This window comes from Anabas testudineus, chromosome 15 (genome assembly GCF_900324465.2).
Source record: "Anabas testudineus chromosome 15, fAnaTes1.2, whole genome shotgun sequence".
In the NCBI taxonomy this organism is placed as follows: domain Eukaryota; kingdom Metazoa; phylum Chordata; class Actinopteri; order Anabantiformes; family Anabantidae; genus Anabas; species Anabas testudineus.
The window spans coordinates 1,992,492-2,003,410 of NC_046624.1; the positions used below are offsets into that span (position 1 = coordinate 1,992,492).

The window sequence follows — 10,919 nt, forward strand, 5'->3', positions numbered from 1 at the left end:
GACGCTGCAGTGATTCAACACTTGCTGTCTGTAGAGCACCATGTTCAGCGAGGTCACTCAAGCAGCAGCTTAGATGTGTGTGCAGCTCGTATGCATTTGGACATAGGAACCACGGTGACCTCAATCCTATGGCCTTTGTGTTGCGACCTGACAATACAGGATTGTTCTTAAGCACACAGCAAACACTGGTCCCAGAGTTCTTTTCAAACTGAATTCAGTTGCCTTTATTATGAAAACAAGAGAACCTTCTGTTGGATAGATGCAACTCCGCACTGAGATTACACAGCAGTTTGCAAACAGACCCGATGTACTGGAAGTGGCACTTTATATATGCCAAATGAATGCAGAATAAATAATTCAAACTGGTTTTCTACACAGACGGGTCATTTTATACAGTCTGGTAGTACAACATTTATTTTCAGTTGAAGTGTTACATGTTGAGCAACAAACTTACAGTTGTCTTTAGCCACAAATGTGATGCAGAGAAAAAGAATCGAGACTATCCCAATATTATTTTGAACACTACAGAACAACTGGCAAATCAGATCTTACATTTATATATATACAATGTTTATGTACATATACTGTTGCACTGAATTCTAGATGCTGGACAGCTGCACACAGCTGTGCAGAGGTTGGTGTGTGTGTGAGTGTGTGGGGGGGATTCTTTTGAATTGGGACAGACAGACTGACAGAGAGACGGACACATGCTGATACTAACAGCAACGTAATCACAGAGGGGAAAAAAAGAAACTAAATCAAAGTGATTTGTTTACCACCCCCCCGTCACACTGTAGGAATGCAAAGAAACACACATTCACACTCTTCTCATGAACCTGTGTTCAGAGGGCCAAATAAAAGTAGTAGAGGACTGAGATGGAAGGGGTGATGAGGGGGGATGTGGTGTGGTGAGGTGGGGTGGGGCAGGTCGTCACTAACAGGACAGTGTGACAAGTAAGATGCTTTATTTGTTTTTGGTAGTGCGGCTACAGTATGTACAGTACAAATACAGGCAACACATGTGAATCATGTCTTCCCTGTCCTGTCTGGTTGTGGGGAGGGGTTCGGGGGGGGGGGGGGGGGGGGGGGGGCTTTTCTGGGACACAGTGGAGTTTACAGGAGGATGGCGCGGCCAGGCTGACAGACCCTGCTGAATAAGCGGGGATAGAGAGGGAGGAGGGAGAGAGGCCAAAGTGGAAGTGGATTCTCTCTCTCTCTCCTTCAGCAGCATCCTCCTGATGAAGGCTTGACAGTGGTGCCCGGGGTCAGCTTCACGTTGGGCTTCTCTCCTCCTCCAGCCGTAGCCCCGGGGCCCATCCTCTTCTTGATTTCGGCAGCCATAGTCATGAAGGCCTGCTCCACGTTGGTGGCATTCTTGGCGCTGGTTTCCAAAAAGGGGATGCTTAGGGAGTCTGCGAACTCCTGGACACAACAGAGGAGGGTGAGAGGACAGGGGTTTACACGTCAGGGAATGTTTCCCATATGAAGACGTAAAGCCATCCAACCACATCAACAGAATAAAAACAAGTATGTAAATTATTTGAAGTGATCCGTTTTCTGCATTCAACAATTTTAAAATGTGAGCTGACCTTCAGCTAAAGCTTAGTGCAGTTAGGATTACCATTACAGAGAAGGCAGGGGGTAAAATATTCCCTGTGGTCCCTGGTGGTCTAATTCACTGTCTGGACATATTTCTAATCATTGTGGAACTACTGAAAGTAGAGAAAGCAGTAGTAGGAAGCTAAAAAAACACAACTCAGTGAAATACAGACACACACACACACACTCAGTTTCTGATGAACACTGGAGTTCAAGGTTTCTGGGAAGTCTGATTTGGTGACGTGCACCATGTTTGAGAAAAATGCTGGCTCAGATGTTTCCTCTCTCCTGGCGTGACTCAAACAGTCTTACCCATCAGTTCTTGTGCATAGAGCAGCAGCATCAACTTTCCTATGAAATCTAAAAGAACCAAGAATTAAAGAAATTTCAAAATGGCTCCTACAGCAGCTCCTCTTAATGTTGCTGTGTCTTGTACTTTAGTGTTTAATTCACCACTCTTAGAGACTCAGCTTCTTTCTTGGATATCTTAAGCTCCTTTTCTAGAGAAGGACTCAGAAGGACTTTTCCAGGGCTCCAGAACCTTTTGTTTCAACAGCTACAAGCTGCAACAGCAACAAGAAGCAACTCTTGTCCTGGTAAACTTCGAGAGGGAGAACTACTTTTTGCTGGTCTAGAACCAAGAACCCCCGACATGAGGGGAAGGGGATCAGGTTATCATGACCAACTAAAGCTTTGTAAACATAAAAATAAGCGTATCTTTTCTTAGATTTGTTTATCTGCAGTGTGATTCAAACCAGTAAAGTTGATGCTTGGTAATTAAAAGCTTACAAAGGCTAAGATTACCATCCTACATACAGTTTTAACACTCAAAATGTATCAAAAGATAATCGCTGTACACAGCAATCACAATAGGCAGACCAGCATTGTTTAGATGTCAATGTTGGTCTACAAAATCAGAAATAATGCTTTGTGCAGACACATTGCTGAGCTTATCATCAGCACTGCTATGAGGGCCGAGATATATTGATTTAAATGCTATGGCTCTATGATGGCTCTCTAGCTAGAAAAAAAACAGTGGTTCCCAAGTTAGACCACATCGGAACCAGCACTAGCACTAGCCCAGAACTAGCACCAAGTTCTTGCTAGTTGGAAAACAGTATGGGAAAGACACTACCAGGAACCTTCTGGTGAAAAGGAAGCCTTTAGCTGGGACCAGCCTAAGTTTATTACAATGGAAGGGAATTTTCACGGGAAACAATCTATTATCTCCAGATCCAAATATGTCAACTCTTTTCAGGAGACATGGCAAGAAACTGAAACTAAGGACTGATTAAAAGACAAAAACTGCTGTAGAATGAAAAGGATGACATGCAGCAGCTTGTGTGTGTGGCCTTACCTTTGCTGTTGTGTAATCCACCACCTTCTTTGTCGTCAGGTCGCACTTGTTCCCAACCAATAGCTTGTTGACATTTTCACTGGCGTAGCGGTCAATCTCTTGTAGCCACTGTTTGACGTTGTTGAAGGACTCCTGAAACATAAACATTAACACTGAGCTCGTTGTGATACTTCAGCACCTCAGTGAAGCCAATCACGGCTCACAGAGCTACAACAGGAATTTTACTTTTTTTGCCCAACATATAATGAAGAAGTGTCTCTATCCTGTGAACATACAGGTGGCGGTGGGTGCTTATTGTTCATTTTAAATACCTCTTTGTATCTTTTTTTACCTTTTTTTTTTTTAACTAGGCATCAGAGAGAGTGTGGTGAACAAAAACCTCTCCTCTTACAGATACAGATAACTTATTTTGGCTTCTATACTTAATACCATTGCTGTCTACCTCTGGCACCTTGCAGCACTACGCCCAGACACCAAGCTCTGACTGAAAGCAGCAAGCAGTCTCCTCATCTCTGGGAGTGGAATTAAAATTAAAAACTCTAACTTTACTGTAGAGAAATTATTATATTTCTTATTTATGAATAAATTTAAAAAGTACCCCAGAGTCTACACCTCATCTGCTAATGCACTAGTTGGAACAGACATGAAAGATGTGTTGTTATACTGACCTGGTCTGTGACGTCATACACTACAATGATACCATGAGCACCTCTGTAGTAGCTAGACGTAATTGTACGAAACCTCTCCTGACCTGCTGTATCCCACTGTCAAAGAAAAAATCATGTAAATGCAGCATTCAGACACAGTTTCTTTTAGCCACATACATACATACATTTGGAACAATGTTCTTTTAATTTAGATTGCCGTTTCATAAATTGCTTGTACCGTCTTCATTACTGGTACATGTTGTTGCACATATGGTTAATGATTATTGTGGTACAGTGAAACATAACTGGACTTCATTATAAACATTTCTAAACTATTCATCAATTAATCAAAAACAAGCAGCTTGATTTATTAAAAAAAAAGAAAAAAAAAAAAAGTCTTCTTGTCAACTAATGATATGTGGCAGGTTACTTACAATCTGAAGTTTAATCGTCTTTCCATCTAGTTCTATGGTTCGTATTTTGAAGTCCACACCAATAGTGCTAATGTAACTTTCTGTGTATGTGTCATCCTGGAGAGAGAAACAGTCAAGAGTTAGAAGGATTGCATATCCTGTTTACTTCCTGCTTCACTATATGCACAAATAGAACCATCAGTCATTACTTGTACAAGGTGTTGGTATTCAAACTGGAGCATGTTACACTAAGCTACAGACACACTGAAGCATTGTTTCCTGTTTACAATAACGTAATAGTGTATTGAGTTAAAAATATCACATGTCAACCAAAAACACTCTCACAATGACCCCTGTGCTTGAATGTAAGCACAGTCTCTGTGTTTTGTTTGGGGAAACTTACTGCAAATCGGAGAAGAAGGCAAGACTTTCCAACACCGGAATCGCCAATCAGGAGCAGCTTGAATAAATAGTCACTGTGAGAGAAGGGTAAAAAACGCTAGTCAGAAAATATTCAAAAATGGTTAACCCAGTGAATGAGTAACAGATTACCCATTAACAACCTAAATGGCAGCCACAGTGAGACCTGGGAGATAATTCTAATTCAAGACCTCACATTGCTTGTTTGTAGCTGTTTTGGGCCTTTTATAGTTAGATCCAGATGCTTCTCAGTATTAGTGTCATTACATTGTTTGGCAAAGTGACTGAAAGGGCTGCATTTTATAAGGAAAGGAAATGTTGAGGATGATGAACCATGCAGGAAAGGGCTGATCATGTGACTGGACATATCAAGCTTCAGTTAAATCAGTTCAAAGAACCTCTAACAAGCTACGTGAAGTGAGGCATTAGCATACCTGGAAGAAAATTATTTTGAGGGTGTGGACTAGAGCTACTTTGAATGACAAAAAACACTCTTTTTCAGAAGAAGAAGATGCTTATGTGAGCCAAACCGCGCCATAAGAAGCTTCCAGAGGATCTACGATCAAGAATAGTTGATTTACATAAAGTTGGAAAGGGTTGAAAAATTATGTCAAAGACTTTAGAAACTCACCAATCTACAGTTAGGCAAACAATCTACAAATGGAGACACTTTGGGAGTGTAGCTACACTACCAAGAAAATGGCGGCCAGACAAAATGACCCCAAGAGCACAACGAACACTCATCAATGAGGTAAAGAAATAACCCCGAGTGACAGCCAAAGATTTGAAGGCATCATTGGAACTGACTAACATCTGTGTTCATGAATCTACAGTATGTAAAACACTGAACTAGTAGGGTGTGTATGGCAGGACACAACAAGGAAGCTGGTGCTTACTAAAAAGAACATTGCTGAGCGCCTGAAGATTGTAAAAGAGAACATTGACTCTGCACAGCGGTATTGGCAAAATGTTTTGGACTGATGAAACAAATATTCAACTATTTGACAAGAACACACAAGACTACATCTGGCATAAAAAGGTCACTGCATATCATCATGAAGACATTATCCCAATCGTAAAAAATGGTTGAGGAAACATCAAGGAATCGCCAGCTTGCAGTGACTGGGGGGAAGATGCATTCCCAAGTGTATCAAAAAATTCTTCAGAATAATGTGAGAATGTCTGTACGTCAGCTGAAACTCTGTAAAAGTTGGGTGATGCAACAAGAGAATGACACAAAACACACAACAGAATGGCTTCAGAAAAACAAAAGCCGCCTTTTGGAGTGGCCAAGTCAGAGCCCAGACCTCAACCCAATAGAGATGCTATGGAACGACTTAACAGAGCCACACACGAGACGTCTAAAGAATATGACAGATCTAAACAGTTCTGCAGGAAGAATGGGCTAAAATTCTATGACAAATGAATGCAGAAAACCATGAAATTCCAAATGGTTCACATACTTTTTCATGCCATTGTGTGTAATTATTTTGTGTCTCTTTCAGTCTTGGGGTCTTTCATAGAATGGATAAATGACTTCTTATTTTCTCATGATCCATGGCTGATTTAACAGGACAGCAGTTCCTACTACTGATAAGGAACTTTACTATGATATTAACCACAGCTACATAAGTCTGGTTTTGGTTCCAGACCTCCTGTCCAGAACAAAAGTCCCTATTGCTAAGCTGGTACTTTCCAATGAACCAGCCACAACTTAGCATTAAGGTAAAATGAGCAGTACTGAACACCACACTTGTGCAGTATTTATTAGGACAGCAGAGAAGTACTACATATCACTAGTATTAATTCTAGGATTGAAAGGTAAATTAGAAACTAAGTATGCTAATTTTACTAACATTAATGGGAATTTGCATTGGCTTTCATTTTCCACCAAGAACAAATAAATTTGGGTAATCCTTGCAGTTTTTGAGACTGTGAGTGGAGAAACCTCTGGGATATACCGGATGGATGCTTGCTTTCAGCCCCATAAGTATTGTTGGGGCAGAGGACAGCTTAGATGGTAACTGTAGGGCATTCTGTTATAATATCAATCCTGCCCAATGACCCATCTTAACACTGTCATACAACAAGCTGGGTCTAGCCAGCCTGCGGCCAACACACAAGTCTAAACTTCATCTTGAAACACTTACAATGGCACCCATATAAAAATGAAGCAATAAAATAATAGCCTTCCCCCCTTCCCCAAACACACACATACAGAGAGCAATATCTGTATGATGTATGTCTGTCTAATATTTGGTTTGTCAGAGATGTGCCAGTGTTCAGGCTTATTCGTTTCTTTGCTCCCCTACTGATTCTTTCCACCTACACACTCCTAATCAGCCTAAAAAGAAGTCTCAGCAAACACCTCTCTTGTATATTATGTATTCTGGGTGTTCTAAGTATATGGACTTATTAAGTTGGAGACTCCAAAACTATGTCTTTTACAAAACAGTCAAAGTGATGCAGTCAAAGTACTAGTTGGCAGCATCAGCAGAGGGAAACAAACACATCAGCTGAGCCTGGTAGTCCGAGTTGTTTCCTGCCTCTCAGGACCATCTCAGTTCCTCCGCTTCTCATTTTGATAAAATCCAGTCATTCCCTCTTCATTAAGCCAGTGACAATGGACAATAGCTGTCCCTATGCAAAGCTGACCAAGCACTGCTCAAACACAAAAATAATAATGGTACCAAAATATCCAAAAACAGTGTGTGATGAGTCCACTTTGTTACCTTTCTTGATACTACATGTTTTCTGACCTCAAATCTGCAAAATGTAATAAACACTGCCCTAAAGCTGGCCTAGTGAAATACAACACTGATAAGAGTCAAGCTGTGCAACTCTGAAATTCCTGCAGATCCATTTTTTGCCATTTTATCTAGAGCTTTGGTATTTAGCATAGTGAATGATACTGTAAAGCATATGTCTCCTTTTCATTATGACACTGGTGCCTGAAATAAGAAGATCTCAGACTTTGTTCGAGAGTATCTGGTCAATACCACGGAGGTAAATCATAAATACAAGATTAAGACTGTGGGTTATCATTCATAATAACTATACACTGATTTTAACAGTATGACTGTTAAATCTAAAGCTGTCAGATAGTACTATATGACAGCTTGGACAAACTGCAGCCCATAAAATTCTGCAATCCACCCTTGTCAACATTTTTGAATGGAAATCCAAAGACAGAGAGAGAAGCCTAAGTAATTGCTCAACACTGCTGTGGTGAAACTGAGGGCTTGTCCTGTAGCATGTGACCAACACATGACTACTTCAGCATTAGTAGACCATCTGACTGAAAACTGAGTCATGGTCAACATAAGGTACAGTGTAAAACCAGTTACCCAAACGTAAACAACAGGTGAATGTTGAAAAAGTATCCAACAAGATAGGTTGACGTTACCACCATAACACAAACAGGCTGAAACCGATGATTATGCCAAAGAAGACTAAAATATATCCACAACTAACTTACAGTGGGGGGGGGGACTGTTGGTGTCGAGTCATTATGCTTTTATGAATTCAGTGGGCTAACTCCAGATGGTGTCGCTGACACTAAATAAAACTGTTCACCCCTTTATGTTAAAGTAAACAGGATTCATCAAACCTGAAACCCGTCAATGAAGCTGCTGCTACCGGAACCAATAGTTGGATAATGCTACGTTTATAAGGAAATAATGAACACTTTGTTCAACAAATACATACTTGTCGATGGCTCAACGTTTAGCATCAGTCTATTGGTAATTATGGAGAATAATCAAAGCATCTGAGGCTAATACAGGTCGGCGATATTAATGTCTTCTTATGTTAGCAGCTAAATTAGCTCAACTGCTAAATGCTAACGTTAAGTTATTATCAAACGCTAACCACAGTAACGTTAGCTAGCTAATATCTGAACGGTAACACATCGTTGTTCAGCATGATACTTACTATTCTGGATTCATTGTTGACTCTGTAAGGTGTATCCCCTTTAGTGGAACGTCTCTTTTCCCTGTCAGCAGCCAAACAGCACAGTTATGAAAACAGGAGCAGTGGCTAACGTTAGCTTCCTTTGCTCCCCAAACCACGGCCGGCTACTTGTTTCTCAGTAAAAATCCAAAATGGCTGCAGCTCCAACCAGGAAACAGCTAACATTAGCCAACTGGTTAGCCGAATCAGGATTAACGAAGGGGTATTGTCTAAAAAACAGACTAAACCGTGTATACAACCTTCAACCAGAACGACAGTAAAAGGTGGATGTATGTTAGACAGGTGTCTATGCGTCCGGTTCTTTCTCTGACTGTGTCGGTAACGTTACCGCAGCAGCGACCTGTCAGCACTCAGAGGGATTACGTCATTTAGTGAAACGTGGCACAGAGGAATCACATACTGCCCCGTGTACGCAACTACACATTAAACACACCTTCCGGACTAGTCTTCAACATAAACCTCGAGTACTTTGTACTACTTAGTTAGAGTCTGCAGCTAGGGTTTTATTTACGAAGACGATAAATTATTCATTTTCACATCCTGATTAGTTCCGTATTTGACCAGTTGGACACATCCATTTACCTTATAGTATCAGTCCATCCTGCTAGGTTGATGTTTGCACAGCACAGACTGACATTTTACAGACATTCATCCCTTTACAATATTTCTAACATTAAATAACATATCACTGTGGAGATGATCAGTGTTGTAATGCTACCACACACATCCCCCTTGAGTCCAGAAACGTCTCTGCTGAGTTCATCAGTCATGACTTATGAGTGATGTCAAGAGTCACAGTTGTCAGTACTAGGTGTGAACTGGTAGTTCATGTCATGTCAGCACCTGTACAAAGGTAGCCTCCAAGTTCTGTATGTCAAATGATTGTTCCAGTGACACATAAAGAATCTGTGCGTTTGAATAACTCTTTTAGATTTAAAAATGAAAAACACATCAATAAGCTACAAAGTTACACTGAAGGACATTGGTTCCGCATTAAAAAAATGGAGTTGATCTGTAAATAGTTTCAGGGATTACAGCTCTATTACACTTTATAGTACTATAGGTCACACAGGCCCATGAACATCACACATGATTCAAGTTCAATAGTGAAGGATACCTTACATTTACATTTTAGTCATTTGGCAAATGCTTTTATCCAAAGCGACTTACAAGGGTAGGCAGGGTAACCGCAAGGAGGTCTTGCCTAAGGACCCCTACTGGAGGTAGGCCACAACTGGGATAGTCCCCAATGTATTTCCCAATAGGTCTGCCCCTGCACAAGAGCAATCAACAGAAAGGCTGTCTTACCTCACAAGGGAAAAAACACAATTGTTTGACATGGTGACTTAATTCCAATACATTTTGGGCTTAAATGTGATGCCACAATTCAGATTCTTCTAATCATAATGTCATAATCATAACATAATGGCTGTCAATCTACTGATAGGTAAGTTACTAAATTTATTGGCACATTTAGTCACAGCATCTTCTACATTAAGTAGAAGATGCTGTAATAAGTTTGCAGGGAGTAGGAAACTTTGCTTCAGAGTCTTTTATTCAGGTCTATTCTCTACTTTCTTGTCATTTTGTATTTCTTTTTGCACGTAGCCATATTGATATGTTTAAAATGTCCAAAGATTAGCAAATGTACTTTGAAAAATTGCAACTCACTAAGAAATTCTTGTGAGAAACTACTTTGTAGCTCACGTCACAGTCAAGTGCACAAGTATCTTTTTCATTAACTGCATTTTGCAACAGTGTGTTTTTTATATTTTTGCCTCTGCATTTTAGATTCACATAGGCCAAAGGAAACACCTGTTTTTGACGGCCTATAAAAACATGTTGTTCATGAGATACAATATCTCTCATCTCTGACACAGTCAGTGGTCTCTCAGTTGCTCTACACACAGCATCTGTGCAACTGTTTGCCCCAGCAACATTAATGCACGCCATAAATGTCACGCCAGAGAGTTGAACACAACAAAGCTATCCTGTGTTGCAAAAAATGGAGCCACACTTGGAGTAAGTTGTATTTGGTCAACTTTGATGATGAAATGGTACAGCAAGTAAGATGGGTTTCCACCTTTGTCCTAAGCTCAGTGATGAAGACATAGCACTGTAAAATCTTCACAGTGAAAGCTTCAACCAGTAATAAAAAGTGACTGTAATATGTAATATATTTCAGATTGTGCAAACTCTCTCTCTCTAAATAACTTACAACAACTTACAGTGCATGTTCAAGTTTACCTGTTGTTTCACATATTAGTACAATTGTGACAAGTGCCAATGCAATAAACTCTGTTATCTCTAGAATTGTTTGTAGTTCTGTTTAAAATCTATGAAATTAAATAAAAAGCAAAGAACAGAAACAGAAATGTATGAAATCTATGACCTTATTAACCCTGTGTATACACTTTTCCGGCAACCTAGATTCGCGGGAAATATCAGATCACTAGTGGCACTTACGCCTACTCAGAGGGGTGGTGGTGCTCCTAAGTTGTGTTTTCTGTA

At 40.3% G+C, this 10,919-nt stretch overlaps 1 protein-coding gene across 1 annotated transcript; it reads right to left on the bottom strand.

The window, feature by feature from the left end:
* Positions 1-197: 197 nt before the first annotated feature.
* On the bottom strand, positions 198-8,777 carry LOC113158962 (ras-related protein ORAB-1-like). Its single transcript, XM_026355375.1, has 6 exons — positions 8,370-8,777; positions 4,420-4,492; positions 4,038-4,133; positions 3,625-3,720; positions 2,957-3,088; positions 198-1,422 (listed from the first exon to the last, which is right to left on the bottom strand). The coding sequence occupies exons 1-6, from the start codon at positions 8,381-8,383 to the stop codon at positions 1,222-1,224; spliced, it is 612 nt and encodes a 203-aa protein (XP_026211160.1). The 5' UTR covers positions 8,384-8,777; the 3' UTR covers positions 198-1,221.
* Between the last annotated feature and the right edge of the window lie 2,142 nt (positions 8,778-10,919).